This window comes from Acartia tonsa, chromosome 11 (assembly GCF_053477335.1).
Source record: "Acartia tonsa isolate MP-2025a chromosome 11, ASM5347733v1, whole genome shotgun sequence".
NCBI lineage: Eukaryota > Metazoa > Arthropoda > Copepoda > Calanoida > Acartiidae > Acartia > Acartia tonsa.
In genome coordinates this window covers 27,689,067-27,709,647 of record NC_137270.1, presented here as the reverse complement: position 1 = coordinate 27,709,647, position 20,581 = coordinate 27,689,067, and the positions used below count along the sequence as shown (strand labels likewise).

The following is a 20,581-nucleotide window of genomic DNA, read 5'->3' as shown; positions in this document are numbered from 1 at the left end:
TTATGTACAAAACATAATTCTATACAAGTTACAAATAAAATGTTTATTTAAAAGTTTTAGTATCATTTTATTTCTGATTAATCTCTTGGTTTTCTTTGTGCTTTTTACCTCTTCTCACAATTTTGTATTCTTGATAGCTACTAATTTCAATAAATTGGGGTGATACTAGGACGTTAATTTCTACAGCAGTAAGCTTATTTAATAATGTCTTTTCACTGGTTTGTGAGGTGCATTTAGTTTATAATAGGTACTAAGGCATGTTACAATAAACAACACTTTGATTACTCGTTTTTTTTGTCTAGGAGACCTAAATGTAGATTTATATAGTTCCGCCTGTTTTGGATCAAAGAATTCACACAACTCCAGAGATGGAGAAGACATTGGATTGTAAATCGTACTAGTTCGTAAACATTTTTCGTTGATTTGTAGGTGTAAATTTGTTTATAATTATTCGGTATGTATTAACTTATCTATTAAATAATAATACTGCACTTACCATTATTGTTTGCATTTGGCATAAAATTTTTTTTTTCTACTGGACTATCATTCAAGGCTATTCTCCCTTCATACAAAAAAATCTTTGTTTTAGTGATTATGTTATTTTTTCTTTCAAATCCTACATTGAAATGATTTTGTCTTTAGACGATTGCATTGGTGCGAAATTTTATGAAAAGGAGTTATAGAGATGAACTTCAAACACATTTATTGCTGATTTTGTATTAATTATTAATTTTGCTGGAATCCTTGTTAGTGATAAAGAATTGTTGATCATTAATTGTTTCTTTCTTTACCAAAATAAAAGGATCTACTAAAGGTTAAGGGATAAAGGGATAAAGGGATAATTAAATAATTAAAACAAATTGAAATGGTTTTGTTAAACAGTATTATTTTTGAGAGAGAAAAGGGACAAAAGGCTGTTTATTACACGAGTCCCCTCAGTTTTATAATAACGTTTTCATATTCGTTGGCTTGACAACCTCGGGGAATTTTGATTTGTTTGTCAATTAAGTTGAGTGTTTAAACGTTTTAATCATTATTTTAATCTTCAGAAGGGATAACTTTGTGTTATCATCATTGGGGATGTACATCAATTTATCGCCATTTGAAGGGTCACAGATTGAGTAAAGATGACAAATTTATTTTTTTGTAAATTTACAAGTCTTTTTATTTATTTAGACTGAGTTAAACAAAAGATTTTTTTTGTTGAAGATATTGTAAAGGAATTTTAGAAAACCAAATCCTCTTGTCTATTCAAGGGTCTACAAGGATTAAGTATGAGAATTCTAGTAAAGCAGACACTTGTAGCTGTAAAAAGTTCATCAATAAAAGTCTTTTTTTGGCAGTTTTAAAAAGTTAATAAGAAAAGTTTCATACAATTTTGTTTATTTTCATTTAGATAATGTATTTCCTTCTTATTACATTCCATTGTCTATTCAATATTTGCGTAAATAGAATGAATTTATAACCAGTAAAGACAATCTGAATACTCAGATTCAAGGTTAATAAGCACTTTGATAATAACTAGCCTACCCTAGCATCAAGGAATTCTGTATTTGAAGTGTAGGAAATTACAGCAAAATAGCTTAATCCATCAATATAAAAATAAAAAAGCCAAATACCGAAACGGAACCTTAATGAAGCTACCCTAAATTGGAGAACTCGATCGGGTCAATTATTTTTGAAATCTTGAAAGTTAGAAATAATGGGTGGAAAGGGCCGCCCTAAGTAGGATGTTTTGTGTTCTTTAGCGAACGCATGAATTTTTTTAGATTTTTTAGAATGTAATTGATCAAACTTTGTCATGACTCTTCTAAAATAAGATATAAAACAACTATTTTTTTTCTTAAAATTTTAATACTTTGTTTCAGAGCAAGACTATGGAAACCTGACCTGTTTAGCTCACAACTCTGCTGGATTGGCTATCAAACCCTGTACCTATACCATTCAAAGACCAGGTTTGAAATTTTAAATATTGGATTCAGTGGGCCAAAATTAGCAGTAACTCATTTCCTAATAATAAAGAAAACATACCTTTATATAAAGATGAATTAAAATAAAACACAGATATTTTTAAGATTCTATGCTATCAGATTTTTACATACAACGCATATTTATCTGAGTTGTTTCTTAACCTTTCAAAATTAGGATAATTGTTCTATGATTGCATTTTTTTGTTAACAAAATGTACAATTTCAGGCAAAAAATTCTAGGGGTAGAAGGTTCAAGCGTCTTAATTTAGGTTTTCTAATGTTATTAAATAGTTGCCTTTTCATAACAAGGTAAGATAATAAAGAACAATTAAAGACTGAGTGCTTGGTTGTTAAATAATGACTGGATCTAATGAATAACTTCTTATTGTCCCTTGTACTTTTTTTGATGTGTAGAACAACCTGCATTACCCAATACTTTTATTGTGTTGGTATATATCCTCCACAAAAGTAAAATTTCTCAAAGTGATATTTAACCAAAATACACTAAAGCAAAAAAACTATGGAGGTAAATGATATGAAAGGAAAGGATCAGTTTGAAATAACAATTGTTTGCTATTTGATGGCTTTGATAATATAAGACATTACTCTTTGCTAAAGTGATGTTTCACCTTTGATTGTGTGCAAGAAGATTGGTAAAACAAAGTAAGAAAGGCAATGTAACTTCATTTCATTCAAAGTGTTTATCTTAGAGTTGTTCTGTAGTATTATCATTAAAGTTAATCAATAAACTTTTACTAAGGAAGGTTCATCTATTAATGAAATATCAAATAAATTCTTTAATATTTTACCTATTCAGAAGTAAAAAAAAATTGCTGATTCAAGAGATATGTATTTATTATGTACATTAATTTTTATGCTTTTACAGGGTAATTTCATGATTAATTGTTTAATATACATAGAAGAAAAACTTAGGAAAGTCAATAATGAAGGGTCGAAAACTTTTTTTGGATTAATATTTCTGTCAATTAATTTCATCAAGGGTAAGTGGGTTAAAAGAGTACATCGAAATATCATTTTTTGTACAGTTTCTCTGTTATTATATCTTCTAAAAAGTATGAAAAATATTGTAGAAAACCAAGAGGCTTGTCTAACACCAAATCCCTTTGATCTAAAAATTGACTTATAGATTTGCTTTTTCTTTATTTCTAAACAAAATCTTGGAAAAGAATAACAAAACATAAGGAATATTGATTTTATATCTATTTGTACGTAAGTCAGATGATCAGTAACATATCTTTGAGAAGAATTGCTGTGATTTCTTTGCTTATTGACAGATTTTATAATTGAATAAATAAAATTGTTTGAAATAACAAAAATATAGTCTGGAAGACGAAGAAAGACCCTAAAAAATCAGCATGTTACGTGATAAAAACGAGGGATTATCCATCTCTTTTTTAGGGGTTTTCTTTCCCACTCCTCATCCCTCATTTTTATGACGTCTTGAGGGACTTTCTTCATCTTTTATAGTCTGCTCTTCACAATGATTCAAAATACAATTACTTGACAGATTTTTTTTGCAAAATGTTTGCAGTTTATTATTGCATATATATCTTGGACATATATATCTTGGAGAATATAATTGTCCTTGTTTTTGTGATGAAAAATCCCTTTCTCGGATATTTTCCATTATTTCAATAAAAAGGTTAGAGATTAATTCTCGGGAATTCTAATATTCATTCAATTTTTTCAATAAATAAAGCAATATTAGAATCTACATTAGCGCAAGGAATAGGGTTGTCAATATCCCAATTTAACAAAATTTCAATATAAATGATCCTTATCTTAACCCATTAATGATATCAAAATACTTACAATTTAGAACTATTCATTCAAATTTTACTAGCGGCTACGTCCCTAGAGGCCTCTAGTGGCACTTTAAATGTTTTTTTATGTTTAAAATATGTCTGTGTTGCGTTAAACTCTCTTCATAAAATCGAGAAACGGGGAAAAAATTAATTTTTTTTGTGATTTCTCTTGGGAGGGTGGTGGTACCCTCCCTTAAAATAGTTATAAACCTTCCCGGGACCTATGAGAAGCTACCCTCATAAGGAGAACCCGATCGGTCCAGCAGTTAGCGAGATCCTTCGGTAAAGACAAACAGAAAAAACAGACAAACACACATTCTGTTACTTTACTATAAGGATTTATATTTTACTACAATATTACTTTTATACAACTAATTTGCCTGCAAGCAACACAGACGAAAAGACACACAGACTCTGGCGGATGTAAGAGCATTGGTAGCCAATTTTAATGAAAGGCTTTGATAGAGAAAAGGTGTAAGTTAAAGACAATTCAATTATAGCCAGACAGACATGCTACACATATGAGAACAAAAGTTGTGGAATATTGATATGTTTTCACAAAAGTTTTTTTTGTGGAACAGTTAAAACAAAGTTTTGGATAAAAATAAAAAAGTTTTAATATTTTATGGGTAATCACAGAATAGGAAACAAATGATTTATCTAATTTTTGTTGAAGCCAAATTTTATAAAGAAACATTAGGCAACCTTGAAATTTCTTCAGAATATAATTTCTATCTGTGTACTGTCATTAAAGCTAATCACAAACGGTTTATTAGGGACCCCTTAAAAATAAGGGTATCTTTAGCCTTACTTTAGTTTAGGGGAGATAGTCTACCCTTAAATTTAGTAATGTCAAGCTTAGGTAAAGATTTTAATAGGAATACTTTAACCTTACATAAACCTATCATATCAATATAAGGTACCCCCCACATCTACCCTTTTCAAACGATTCCCCCCCAATGAATAGCCGCCATAACACTCACCATTCCCCTCCTCCCCCCGTCCCTTAGTGGTCTTTCAATTGGGGTTATATAAGAGAATTTTCATTAGACTTAGAGGCGTTAAAAATTATCATGAATGAGGCTGTATATTCTATTTTAAGTTTTCTACATTTTTTCCCTTAATCTTAATCTTGTTTTTACTACTTTAGAGATTTTTTAGCTGATTAATAAAAACTCTTCCTATCTTTTAAGTAAAAGATTTAGGAATCTCTATCATAAACCCCTCTCCCTTTATGATGCCCCAGCCTTATAAATCCTCCCTTTTCATATAATTCTCCACCTAGGGTTACCTAAGGGTGTCGTTAATTTATTTAAAAAAATAATGAATAAAATTGTTTCTTAGCTTAAACTGTTTTTAACCTATTTTTAAAACGTATATAAAAAATATGCTATGACACCAGTAGAATGAGACTGCAGAGCCTAAATTTGAATTAAGTCCCCAATAAACTTTTTTGGGGGGATTTAAATATTAATTTTTACTGTTGCCGTGATCATTTTGATCCGAGCAAAAGGTATTTTTTTTATTTGGGTAAAATTCGTAGCTTTTAGAGTGTTTTGCTTCATAAATATTGTATTCTGGTATAGAGTAAAATTAGGCCTTATGATTTTACTATAAAAATTCACTAAAAAGTTAATTCTTTATAATATATCAACGAATTAACATTAACATGTTTGTGTTCTCTCACTTATTTTAAAAACATAAAAAATGGCTGTAAAGGGTTAAATGACAACAAATGTTTATGCAATACAACAAATTTATTTTTGTCACATATACAAATGTGTTATTAAATAAGATTATTCAAACTTATCTTTTAAAATGATTTTAAAAAGTATGTATCTTTTATGTGTACGGTTTTCATTCTTTTCATTTTATTTAAATAAAAAATATTTAACTACATTGGAAATAAGTCACTTTGTGAAAACACTCTTTTTTTGAATTGTAAAGAATTATATAAAACAAGGCTTCTTATTGGTTAGATTTCAGAATTATTTGTTTTATTGTAAATGTTAGATTTTTCAATGAAATTAATTGTTTTGGGAAAAAAAATTATTTCCAATGAACAGAGTAATGTTTTTTTATTGTATCAATATAAAGTGAATTATATAAAAATCTTCTGTAAGCCACAATATTACCCGAAGTAAAAAAAAAGCTTTTGCTTCGGTAAAAATGATTACAGCAACACTAAAAATTAATTTTTAAATCCCCCCAAAAAAGTTTACTGGGGACTTAATTCAAATTTGGGCTCTGCAGTCTGATTCTATAGGTGTCCTAGTATATTTTTGACCCCCCATTCAAAAATAGGTTAAAAACAGTTTAACAATTTGATATATTTTTTTAACAAAAAATTTTGTGGATTAAATTAAACTTTAATACAATAGAAAAAAATCTTATAGAATCATATATAACTAAAAGCATACTCTTTGTAATAAGTTTTAAATATAACTCTTTGTAGAATTTAATTTTCACATCGCCATAGTTGTTAATTCAATTTAACAAAAAAGGATCAAAGATTCAGCACTTTTTCCATTTCAAATATTTGATTATGAGTCATGTGATTTATCTATAGTTCATGTAGTGCCTGTATACCAAGCAAAGAAATCACTCTGTACAAAAAAAATTTAAAATCTTTCTTTATAAATCTTACATCTTTAAAGTTTAGAGAAGTAGCCGCAATTATGTATAACAAATATAGGATGTATGTCTGTGTGTGCGTGGGAATTGAATAGAAACTTCATTTGAAACTAATTAAGGTCATAATATTTCTTTTAATTCAAGCTAAAAGAACGATTTGCTGTTTTTAAAGATAACCAAAAAAATAATAAGGAAGTACAGCCGTACTACAGTATAATTAACCAATAGATATAATAGAACTAGATGGTCAATCGGGATCCATAATTTGTGAGACTTAACCCTTAACAGTTGGGCCCCTTGCCGCACCTTTATCAGTAGTTCAATGCCCCCCCCCCCATTATCTCAGCTCCTATTAAAGCTAGAGGGCTAAAAAAAATTGTGCAAGTCCCCTGTTTGATAATGAATTTCCGACTTTAAGTGAGTGAGAGTCAATTTTTGCTTCCTTCACACTTTTATTCAACAACCTTTGTTTTTACGTCCTTTTTTACTTAAGGGGGGGGATCACCAAAAAAACATAAAAAAAAACTTGGGACAAAATACAACTTTTTGGGAGATATATTTTTCATCCCCTCCATTTTATTTTATTTGGGGGAGGGGTTCCTAAACCCCATAAAACATCCCCCCAAACCTGTAGTAGTACATCCTCATCCTTATACTAAAGTAACAGGATGTTTGTGTGTCTGTCTGTGTGTCTGTACCAAAGGATCTCGCTAACCGCTGAACCGATTGGGTTCTCCTTAACAAGGTAGCTTCTCATAGGTCCCGGGAAGGTTTATAACTATTTTCTTGGGGGGTAAAACACCCCCAACGCCCCCAAAAATGAAAAATACCCCCCCCCCAAATTTTTTTTTTTTTTAAATTTTTTAACTAAAATTAAAAATGATGATGTGGGGCACCCGGCACGCCCCCCCCCTAAAAAAAAAAAATTTTCTACTCCACAAAATTTTTTTTACTTTTTCTAATAAAATCTAAAATAAGAAATTGGGTTATCAAATTCGACTCCCCCTCCTCAAGTGCCCCTAGAGGCCTCTAGGGGCGTAGCCGCTGGTAAGAAATATAGGCATACAAGTCAATTTCAGGTTCCATGTATGATTCTGAAGGTACTGATCCTACAAGCATAGACGTCCAAGTGGGGGGGGGTGTGAAGTGGGGATTACCCCCCCAAACAATTTGAGGAGGGATAAATACCCCCCCCCAAAATAAAAATCTCTAACAAAAAAGTTTTTGCCGCGCTTCCCGCACATTTTTAATACTAAATATTTAATAAAATTTAAATTACCCCCCAAAAAATTTTACCCCAGGAGTAAATTTGGGGGGGGGGGTAAACAAAATTTACCCCTGCAAACAGATTTCAGTTGGGGTAATTACCCCCCCAAGCAAATTTTACCCCCAGGGTAAAAATTTTAAGGAGGTTAAATAAAATTTGCGGCACGCTTTGCACGCCATTTTATCCCCCCTTAAAAATAATTTCTCCCCCCCCCCCACAAAAAAAGCTTGGCCGTCCCGCTCCAGGTATCCAGAAATTTTTTTAAAACTCCATTTTTGAAATGAAAGAAACAGAATTTAAAAAAAAAATTTGTAGGGTGTTGTGCAAGGTCGCCCCAACCCCCAAAAAATTGAAAATTGAAGAAAAATAATTTGACAAGAAAAATCTTTTTAGTGAGTGTGGAAGGTCACCCCTTTTCCAAAAAAAAATAAATTTGAAATTGAAGACAAAACATTTTTTAAGAGGGTCACCCCATCCCCAGAAAAATTAAAAGTGGAAGAAAAAAATATTTGTACCAGGGGGTGTGGGAAGTCACCCCATTTCATGGAAGAAAAATTTTAAAATGGAAGATAAAAAAATTTCAGATAAAATATTTTTACGGGGGTGTGAGAGGTCACCTCACCCCCAAAAAAATTCAAAAATAAAAGAAAAAAAATTTTAAAATTGAAAATGGAAGTTAATTTTTTTTTTAATTTAAGGGGGTTTGGGAGGGTACTCAACCCCCAAAAAATATAAAATAAAAGTATTTTTAAAAAAATTTAAGGTGGTGTTGGAGATCACCCACCCATGAAATAAAAAAGTTGAAAAATTAACAAAGGGGTTTGTCTTATAGGAACCACTTTATATGTATAACAGAATTTGATGCCAGATAGACCATCTAGATCTTAAATATATATTCATTGGTTGCCAAAGGTGTTTTAAAACAAGTTAGAGAAGAAAGAAAAATTACCTGCTTTCTCATACATTTAAGAATACCTTAATTTATTTAGGTGTCCCTAACTTTTAATGTAAGCCTACCTTAAAGTTTTACTAAAAACCTTACATAAGTTTCCTAAGTAACCCTTATCACCCCCCCCCCCTTCCCCTCTCTTCTCTCCTCTACCTGCTTTCTTTCCAATTAAGTACCCTTTAGCTATACCTAACGATAGTGGAAGATGGCGATCATAACTATTCTCAGATATCTTCAAACTAGTTTACCCCCTCTCTTCCCCCTCTCTTTTTTTCCTTCCCCTTTCAAACCTATAATTCTGGTGTTCATACAAATGCGCCAATTTTTGTTTTATAAATTTTTTTTGAAAATAACATCTGTTTGGTTTTCCTTTGCAATTAAGCTTTTTTTTAGGTACAGGGAAGGTTTTTAACTATTTTTGGAGAGCGTATCTCCACCCTCCCAATTTAAAATCCCCCACAAAATTTTTTTTCTGAATATTTCTTATTAAAACTCAAATTAAAAAGTAGAAGGGCGGTTGACTTATCCCCCTCCCACCTTAAGAACACTTAGAGGCTTCTTGGGGGCGTTCGTTGCCCCTAGTCTTTCTTAAAATAAGAGCTATGTCTTGCATTTTTTTTCAATTAGGTGTTTGATCACGAATTTCATATGGTAAAAATATTTTTCTTATTTAATTGTTATCCTAAAAAGATAAAAGTTATGCTTGAAAATTGTTTTAATAGCTATTATTATATGTTGCATTTTTATATAAACGTGAGAGTTGTGATCACAATTGGCGTAACATTTGTACTCTTTGGCGTCAATGCGTATTTTCAGATATCCATTACTCGCTATCATACCTAACTCTTTATGTAAAGCTAGTCTAATCCCCTCCCCCTTTTCAATGCCCCTAATTCATATATCGACCCTTTTGATCCACTTCTCCAAGCCTTACTTATGAAAAATAAAGGTTACCTTAATTAATTTTAAAAATAATAAGAATTAAAATTCTTTCATATGCAGACAATTTGATGTGGACTTTGTGTGGATTATTTTTAATTTTACTACAATAGAAAAAAATTATAAGGCAAAATCTTATAGAAATAAAAGCTACTCTTTGTAATAAACATATCAAATTTGATAATATGTGACTCTTTGTAGATTTTAATTTTAACATCTATATAGATGTTTATTCATTTTAACAAAAAAGTACATAGGTTCAACACTTGCTTATTTCTAATATTTGATTATGTGTCATGTGTTTTACCTAAATTTCACATGGTGCCTATAACATGGTAAGAAATCACTATATAACAAGGATGACAACATCCATAAAAGCGAAGCTCTGAAATGGAAGGACAAACGAACTTTAACACTTGTAGATTGTCAGAACTTAATTAGCAGAATATTAATACATCAGTACAAAAAATATTGTAAGTAAATTTGTTGCAAAACTGCATAAATAGATGATACTGTTTAAGGACATACTAACATTTTTGGGACTTGTTTATAGAGATGCTTTACTTATAACATTTTACCTTGTTGCATAAGAAATCAGAAGTATCGGATAATTTTAATATACAAAATTTGTTGTCAAAAAAGTTAAAAATTGACATGTTTCAAATGGACGTACCGCCATTCTGGTATTGATTATAGAGTTGCTACGCTTTCTAAATTGTACCTAACTACTACAAGAATCATCATGCAAAGTTTGGAATCGATAAGACAATTCTAACCTGTTTAAATTAACGAAAAGAGCTAACTCTCTGTTATGAACGTACGGACCGACCTACGGACGGACCGACCCTAATTATAGAAAAGCTTCGCTTAAAAAAAAAAACGTTTTTTAACCTAACTTAAAAATCTAACATCTTTAAATATTAGAGGGGTTGTAGCTATCATGTATAACAAATACAGGATGTGTGTCTGTGTGTGTGAGACTTCTTAAAAACTAATGAAGGCTATAATACTTTTTTTTAATTTTTAAGCTAAAAGAACAGTTAGCTGTTTTAAATAATAACCTTTAAAAAAATATACTACCAAGAAAGTACAAAAGTATAGTATAATGAACCAATAGATATAGTAGATCTAGATGGTAAATCGGGCCCAATAAGTTGTGAAACTATATAAGGAATATCCAAAGAGGTAACTTTATTCCAAGAAAGTTAACTATTTAAAGATGACTTCTTATATATGGTATGTCATATGCTTTAAATCATGCGAGGGAAGAAATTTTTTAACCATATGATTAACCAAAGCAAAGGCTTATCCTATGAAAGACTATTTATAGATGATTCATTTTGCGAATGATATCAAAGGATAATTGCTCTTTCTAACCAAATTTTGTTTACTTTCTAACCAAAATATGGTAGATTGATCCTCCCCTATTGGCTGAATTTGGGAGTATGTATCTAGATTATACCTTTTAATAATTCTTACTTGATAATTTCTTTATTGGTGTTCCTTTATTTCTTCAAATCTTGAATGACAGCTTTAAATGACTTATTTTTGATTACATTTTTTTACGGCAATGCTTCGCCTATCTATTATGAAGTGTTGATTTAGGGAAAAGAGAACACTGAAAACATTTTTTACTGTGCTAAGAAAATTGCTAATAAAACATCACATGTTTTATTTTAATAGAGAAAGAGGGGACAATGGGCTATTTATTACCAGCTTATACTAATAACGAAATTAATTTTAAAAAATCACAAACATCAACACTTGTATAGTGTCAGAACTGAATAATCAGAATATAAATGTATACGAGTCGAAGCAAAATTGTAAGTAAATTTGTTGAAAAACTGCTTGATACAGAATAATGTTTATGGACATACTTACATTTTAAGGACTTGATAGAGTTGCTTTGCTTATAATATTGTTCTTTGTTGTCCCAGAAATCAATATAACAAAAAGCAGATCAAAGGGATAATTAGATCACATAAAAAATTGTTGTTAAAAAAGTAGAAAAATCAACATGTTTAAAATGGACGTACGGACATTCTGGTGATGATTATAGAGTTGCTATGCTTTCTAAATCGTACCTAACTACTACAGGAATCATCATGCAAAGTTTGAAATCAATAGGACAATTCTAACATGCCTAAAATAACGAATAAAAGCTCTCTATCTTGGACGGACCGACCCTAATTATAGAAAAGCCTCGCTTTTAAAAATCATCCTGTACAAAACATTTTGAAGCAATTCATATAAATCTAATATCTTTAGAGGGGTAGCCAAAAGATATGGTGTATGTCTGTCTGTGTGTGTAGGACTGGACTAAGAACTACGCATGAAAACAGTTTTTAGTATCTTTAAAAGTTTTTAAAAGCAAGAATAAGTTTCCTTTTTTTAAATATAACTAATGGCATATAAGAAGCTTCCATGAAAAGAAACCTATTCATTCCAGAAGCTAGCAAGATATTTTAAACATCCTTGATTATATCTCTATTTTTATGACCATTGTATTTACCTTCACTTTTACTTTATTTCTAAAATAGCGGCTACGCCCCTAGAGGCCTCTAGTGGCACTTTAGATGTTTTTATTTCTTAAAGTCTCTACATTACTTCTTTATTTTACGATAATTCTCTTTATGTTACAATAAAGTCTCCCATATATTTTAAATATTATCGATTTTTTGTCATTTCTCTTGGGAGGTTGGTTGTACCCTCTCCCAAAATAGTCATAAACCTTCCCAGAAACCATGAGAATCTACATATTAAGGAGAACCCGATCGGTTCAGCGTTTAGCGAGATCCTTTGGTACAGAGACACAGACAAACAAACATCCTGCTACTTTAGTATACGGATTTTAGCGCATATGAAGGAACACAAATGAATATATCAATCAGTTAAATGTAGATGAAATTAGGGATCTAAAGGGATAAGACAATAGTAGATAAATTGATACCCCGCCCAAATTGAATTTTGGGATGCCTAGGCAAAATTTTTGAATTTTGATCTCCCCCCCCCCCCCATATAAAAAAGCTTGGACGTCCTTGTCCTGTACAATTAGTGGTTGAAACGGCTGGATATTAAGATTAATGAACATACCAATTAAATTTCGAAAAAAAGTCCCAAAAGTTATTAAGCTATTGAATAAGAAAACATTATAATACAAATTTGGGGACTAATGTAATATTTTAGAAAGCCCAATGAACCCTCCCTCCCTGGATTGAATGAGAATTTGTACTTGCTTTCTACCTGTCTTAACTAGATAAGATACCTTTTATATGTTAAGTATACCTAAGTAATTTTATGTAACCCTAATTAAATAATTAAAAAATAAAATTTAAAAATATGAAAGATAAGTCTGAATTAGAGTAAAGTTTTTTTCGTCTACATAAATAGAAAAAAAGAAACATTATAAATAACTAAAAGTGTACTCATTGTAATAAAATTTGAATTATAGCTCTTTAAATGTAGAATCAAATAATTACATCTATTTTGTTGTTCATTCATTTTAACGAAAAAAAATAATTTGCAAATGTTTAGCACACCTGCCCATTTCCAATATTTGAATATGATTTGTGTTTTTTATATATATTGGGGGAGGTTAATTTACCATATTTTCTATTAAAAAAATCACCCTATAAAAATATTTTTAAGTAACCATTCTTTATAATTAGAAAAATCAAAAATATCTTTGGTTACTTGCTATTATTTATAACACAGATAGGATGTATGTGGCGGAATTTACAAGGAACCGTGCTCAAAAACTTTAAAAAGATAGGAATATTTTTTAAAAATTTTGGTTAGAAAAACAATTGGCTGTTTTAAGACATAACCCAAAAGGTACTCGTATATCATCAAACCTGCTTTTTCTTGACATAGCTTAATGTAACTAAGAACAAAATAGGAACCCCTAGTAAACTTTATAAGATACCTTAAACCTTTCCTAAGTCTTACTTGACATTACTACATTTAGGAATACTTAACAATAACTAAGAAAATCCAAAGGTATACTTAACTAAAAGCTTACATAAGCCTGACATAAGAAAATACCATTAGGGACACTTATCTTCGTTTGTGATTCTCACTATTGTGAATACTAGAAATAAGTAAAAAAGATATATATGTAATACCTATACATTAACTAAAAGTAATTTATGTAAGTGTGTCCTTTAAGATCTTAAATCGACCTTGATCTTTAAGATCATTTGTGTCAACCCAATTGAGATATTGTTTCAGGAAATACATTTTCAAGTATGGCTTCGAAACCAATTAATCTCCGTTTGTCAGCCACACTAATAAATCATGTATCGTATATATTATATGCAGTTTTCTACGAATTAAAAAATTTACAATCTTAATATTAAAACTATTTTTGTTTTAATTGTACGTTTGGGTATAGCCCTTAATTCGTCATATTTTCACAGTTTGGCTCTAACCCTGCGGGGCCAATTGCCTAACCCTGCAGGGCAATTACCTAACCTAATTTATCTTAATCTAACCTAGAATAACCTATAAAAAGCTACTGTGAAAATACGACGAATCGCCCCTTAAGAGGCGTTGCCACGAAACGGACTATACCCGTACATTTTTATAACCGCGGAAAGCTGTTCTAATACGAAGCGATAGATAACTATTCTCTATTTTTTTTTTTGGTAGTGAGAAAGGTTTTTTTCAACGATATAGGCGATAGGTTACATCTACTAAAATGTATATAAATATTAGGAACATTGTAAAAATATCCTATTATAAAAAGTTTCCATAGACACAGTGTTTCGCCCTTTTAGGGCTCATCAGTATGGCTAAATTCATGGGTGTTGATACCTAGGCGATTGAGCGCGTTACTCTGCACTTTAAAACGCAGTGTATGTTCAAAGGTGACGTGAAGAGGACTTGTGCCCGAAGCGTCACCACGCACCTAGAGTCAATAGTCAATGGCTAAAATCATCAGAGTTAATTTTCCACGTGGCAGGGCTTGAACCGGGAACCCTCAGATTACCAGTCCAACACCCTACCCATTGCGCCATTACCCCATGACGAGTAAGGAATGAAATTTCGACCAGAGAGCTCAACCAACTTATGATGAGTTGGGGGCCTTGCACTTATTGCTATTAGTACGGTTTTTCATTCCCCTGAGAGTGCTCTAATTCAGCCTATTACCTGACCGAACGAGCGTAAAGCTTTTTTGTCTGAAGCTTAAGATTTCAATAACTACTGAACCAATTGAGTTCTGAATTTTTTGCTTCACATAGTTCCTGGGGATTTTAGGCTATTTAATTATCTAGATTTATGTTTTATGGTTGGTTTTATGCTATTTTTCTTTCCATCGCTTCCCCATAGACTACAGATGCGCAGCCGCAAGTTTTTTTTCTAGAGAATTTGTCACGCAGTATGGTGTTAGGAGGCTGGTATGACTAGGATGTATATATTTGGTATATAAAACTAATTTGTTTGAGTAAACTCGGTGTATTCCATGAATTTAGGATGTTTCTACTTTACAAAGTTGAAAAAATTAATTGAAATGCAAATTAACCTACTTTTTGGCGTTATCCTCTTTTATTTTTTTTCAATTCTGAAAATTTGTATACCTCCCCTCCCCCCTGACAGAACTATGAATCTTGCAAAATATGTAATACGCTCTTTGATTTCAGTTGATTTCAGTTTGATAGAATAAACACCAAAATTTAAATATACAAATTATTTAGATATAAACATGTTTATATTGTACATATATGCTAACCTTTGCTCACTTTAATTTTTATATTTTATACTTCAACTTTTATCTATAGTTCAACTAGGAGGATAAACAAAATATAAATTGATATGATTATAAGTCAGTATACCGACATCAAACTTTGAAACCTCTCATTTTACCCCTCTCAAATAAAAAAATAATGTAGATTGGCCCCTCAATCTTTTGAAACCCTTTATTTAAACTCTTCAAAATAAAAAAAAGCTTGGTACCTGATCATCATATCCATTATTGGTACTTTTCTTTTATATGTTTATCTAGTAGATATCATAATATAAATATTTTTTTTTGTTTATTGCTCAAGATTTAGAACCGATTAAGTTTTTTTTTATTTTCTGGAAACTTTACGTAGATCTCTGTTTCGGAACGCAATCCTAGCCGTTCTCGAAATCTTAATCTCAAGCCCTCCGAATGACCAACATGTGAAGTTTACAAATGTGTATTTATTACCATGAAAACAGTGAGTCTAAAATAAAAATATAAGAATTAATATCATAAAATTAATGGTTATTATTTTTGTAACATCGAGGTTGCGTGATTTCAATTTAATGAAAAATATGAAATTTATAAAAAACTTTAAATTGGCACGAATCATATTAAATAGCATCAGAAATTGATAATTTTAGAATAAAATGATCAATAATATAAAGGAAAATATTCGTATGTCAAAACTTAGCAGTTAAATGGTCTATTTATTGAAAAATTAATGTTTTAAAATTTCTTCATAAAATCATACCATTTTACACTTAATTTCAAGAATTAAAGATAAATTCTTACCACATATGATGTCAAACTAAGCAGGAAGGCTTATTTGAGATATTCCACACATCAGAGCACATGTATATTAAAGCAATACATTATTTTTATTCACTTAGCTCCTCACGTGGGACTAATCAAAGGAAAAGTGCGCGTTTCTTTTGTCCGTTTACAAGCCACGCGCCGCGCGGAGATAGTTAGGAATGCCGCGTAACACACTCATTCTCTAGGAAATTTGGTGTAAGGAAACAGGGATTAATGGGTTCGAACTTGCCAGGGAATACAAGAAAAACATACCGAAACACACCCGTCTATTCACTGGGAATCGAACACAATACCTCATCTTTGCAATATGCGTGCAGACAGTGTCCACGAAATCACAATCTCACAACACATAAACCACAAGAGTTTAAAATGTTATGGCCATAAGGCCTAAAATTAATTATGGTAACTCGCGAATACCACAATAACTCAAACCGAGTCCACTACCACATAAGGATAGGAATAAGGAATGGGAAAAGCATTCAACATTCATGAATTGCACATTTACCACTCACACATCTCATTATATCATGGCCTCATAATCTCAATTAAAATTAGAATTACAGACCATGTAATTGCGAATACATGAATTAATAATCAATAGTACCTAAACTTTGATTAGGTATCTACATAATAATAGGCAAATGATTTTTATATTAAAAATCGCATCAATAATTAAATAATCAACTCAAACTTTTTTCATCAAAAGAAAGAAAGATTAAATAATGACATTTTTTCTACTAAATCTTTTTGCTAGAAAAGAAAAGTAAAATTTCATAAAAAACTTCTCAATATTTAGCATTTTTCTCCGGCGGATAAATACTCGTGCTTACATCTAAACATTTCTCAGATAAGATAGGTAAGATCCTTAAATCTAAACATGTTTTAATAAAATAGATACTTAAATCTAAATAAAATATGACTGTAAAAAATCATCAAACTTCGGAAAATTAAAATTTCATAATTTTAAATCTTCGTGAATCAAACTTGCGTTACTTATAAATCTTAAGAAATGGTTAATTTCTTTTTACAAAAAAAATTCATTGAAGCAGTATTTTAATATATGCGATAAAAATGAAGGTAGAGTTAATTTAAAATATGCATAGTTTATCTTAAATTAATTCTGTGGCATTCAGATAAAATAATAATCAATATTTTAATAATACCATACATCGTGTTCATTATTATAAATGCTTAAACATGAACGAAAAATATATATACCTAGGAAAATAATTGCTAAAGTATTTTCTCAAGGTTTAAAATTGTCCGAAATCGCTAGGTACGTATATTACTACGAATCTCTGCTCTCGGAATGAAAAAAATCTTTACGCGTGGATTAATAGGAATCCCAGCTTCCGGAGTGAACGAAAACTTTTGTACATGAATTGTTAAGATCTCTGCCTCCGGAATGAAAGAAAATCTTTAATTTGCTTACAAATTTAAACAAATATCTTGATTTTTTGCGATAATCTTTTAAAATAATAATGAGGAATATTTTAAACATTATCATAATAATATTACATGTTGTTTTCTTTACTTTAAAGCATTATTTCATATGAGAATCTGAGAATTAACATTTTTTAAGTAAACGTGAACCATAAAAAAAACTAGAAAAATAATTTGTAAAATCTATTTTTCTCAATTTAAAATCTGCAAATCATTTGGTATTTGATACACACAAACTTTTGCTTTTCAAATCATACTTAAAGAAACAAAATCTTTTTAAATCTGCTTTAAAAGTCTAAACAGTTTTGTAGAATATTTGTGCTTAGGTATGAACAAAAATTAGTTGAATAATGAATACTTATTCTTTACAGAACCGATTTAGGTTCCTTTCACAAGCTCAACATATAACTTGTAATATTCTTTCTTTAAAGATCATTTTCACATAATAGTTCATGTTGTAGATTAGATATGTGTGGTTTGAAAAATTTCAATGACTTTCTGGCGGCAACACCCGCCATATTTCCACCCGCCATTGGCAGGCCTCTTACCCTGCGTCGGGCGGCCAGCTTGGCAGCAACCAAGTCGATTCTTGATTCATAACACCACCAGGGCACGTAATAAAAGTGTGGCTGTCATAAAACTTAGAATCATCTACTGGCTTTTGTCCGGCCGGAACCGAAACTCCCGTCGGCTCTTGTCCGGCCGAGACCGAATTTCTTATCGGCTCTTGCCCAGCTGGAACCGAAACTCCCGTCGGCTCTTGTCCAGCTGGAACCAAAACTCTGATCGGCTCTTGTCCAGCCGGAACCGAAACTCCCGTCGGCTCTTGTCCGGCTGGAACCGAATCATTCAGCGGCTCAACACCCGCCGTAACAAAGTTATCAACGACTACAGTATCGTTACCAATATCATCAGGAATAACTGCAGCACAACTAACATCATTATCAGTAATAACCACGGCAACACCCGCCGTAGCCAGGTTGTCAACGGCTGCAGCACTAGCAGAACCAAAAGGTGCATCAGCAGCGTTACAAGCAGAACCAACAGGTTCAATAATAGCATCACAAGCAGCACCAACAGTCGGCTGCGGCTGAACATCTGAGCTTTCTGGTTTTAAAAACCCTATAGCTTCACTTTCCAACTCGAAATCTGAGCAGACAACATACCTACTCTTTGCTAAACCATTAGCACTAACAGCAAAATATCCAGATCCAAACAGGCTGGAGTAAAGCATGGTTTCTCCTACTGAACGTTCAGAGTAGGGAAACATCGATGGGTGCAGGTGCCCTACGAGCAAATCAACCTGCCCATTAACCAAAGTAAAATCTTCAGGTTTCATATCAAACAAAACAGCTGCCTCCACAGGATTTATGGAGCAGATCGCCTCTTGAGGACCAATGAGAGGCACTACCACAGGTTCTAACATGTGATAATTCTTGTGTCGATCAACTAAACCTAGCTTGACCGTCGGGAGACATTTAACTTCACCGTCAGCTAGAGAAATTCTTGCTGAACGTCCAGTAAAGGGTAACTGAAGTTTATTAACAAGTGACTGGGTTACCATTGAAGTAGTTAAACCAGTGTCCCACATGGCATTCACTGGGACCTTCTGGCGATTAATATCAACGACGTCTAACTGTTGTAACATTAACATTAGATTCGCCTCAGGGGAAGTATGTACTTCATAGACGGCGGCAGCCATATCAACACTCTCATGCATAAGGTTGTTATGGGCCTGACCACAATTGTCCACTTTGCAGCCGCCTATTACATCTGCCTTCGGGCAATCCACAGATTTATGCCCTTTTTGCAAACAAATCCAACAGCATCCAGCACTCTCCATAATACTCTTCCTGTCTGGCACTGACAGGTCATGAAATTTTGGGCACTTGTAAAGTAAGTGCATCTCATTACAGCCATTAACAAAACATGACTGTTTCATCTTAGATCTTAGAGGGGGTGTCCATATCAGTCGAACACCTCATTAAAATGGCGCCACGCTGTTCTTCAATAATCTTTAACAGCTTTGGGACGTTTGGGACATCCATCGAGCCCAATGATAAATTGAGCTTATCTTGAAAATCACGTGGCAACTTCTTGGATAACATCTCAAGAAGTATCACGGTCAACCACTGGCTGGTGGTGACCTCATCATCTTCATCATCTTTAGTCAGCTGCTCGAGCTGGCTAACTGCACCACCAAACTCTGCTAAGACTGTCACAATCTGGTTGGAGTCCGATGGTTTAGATTTCTTCTCCCATTGGTTGAAAAGGCAGAGCATCTGACGTGTTTTGGACTTAAAACGTGCGTCAAGGTAGGCCCACTGAGATTCATGCGATTGAATCTGAATTAACTGGAGTCTAAGCTCTTTATTTTTACAGACCTTTTCACTGCTCAACAATAACTGTAAATACGACGGGTCTTGTCCTACAGTAAGCTTTTTAAAAGTGTCTTTAAAACTTACATAGGAAGCTTCCAGGCCGTCGAAAGATGGAAGAAGACGTTCGTCGACACGATTCATATATCCTGGCGTGAACATAGAACCGGCGGCGAACTGTGGTGTGCCAAACGGTGACACAAATGGCGATGCTGTCGAGGCACCCGCCGTCGTCGTGGGTGGCTTCACAGGTTCAAGCTTAACCTCAGCCAGACGTTTCATCAAAGCAGACAAAGTGTTTATAATTGCATCAGGTAAGGGAAAATATGGCCCTTTAATAACTTTCACAATCTTCAAACATCGATCATAAAGTTCAGCCTGATGGTTAGGCAAATTATCACCAACAACATCAACAACACTTTGAATGTCACTAAGCTCTTCTATAGCATCAAGAGCATCTTTCAAGGCACTATAGTCTTTTTGTACAGTAACTATATCAGAATAAATGTCACTAAACTCATCAAGCTCTTGGATTCTCAAACCAAGCTTGCTAAAACCGCCCATGATGCTGTCGAACGTTTCGAACTTGTCGTGGACAAGGATTGACTCCTTAGTGAGATGTCTAACATTA

General features: G+C 32.3%; 1 protein-coding gene across 1 annotated transcript in view; it reads left to right on the top strand.

Moving 5' to 3' along the window:
- Positions 1 to 20,581, top strand: part of LOC145331220 (neural cell adhesion molecule 1-like) — a 126,000-nt gene that overhangs the window by 80,616 nt on the left and 24,803 nt on the right. Inside the window, exon 17 of the mRNA XM_080175837.1 lies at positions 1,869 to 1,955. Within this exon, the coding sequence (XP_080031963.1) occupies positions 1,869 to 1,955 (87 nt within the window). The remainder of the gene's footprint in view (positions 1 to 1,868; positions 1,956 to 20,581) is intronic.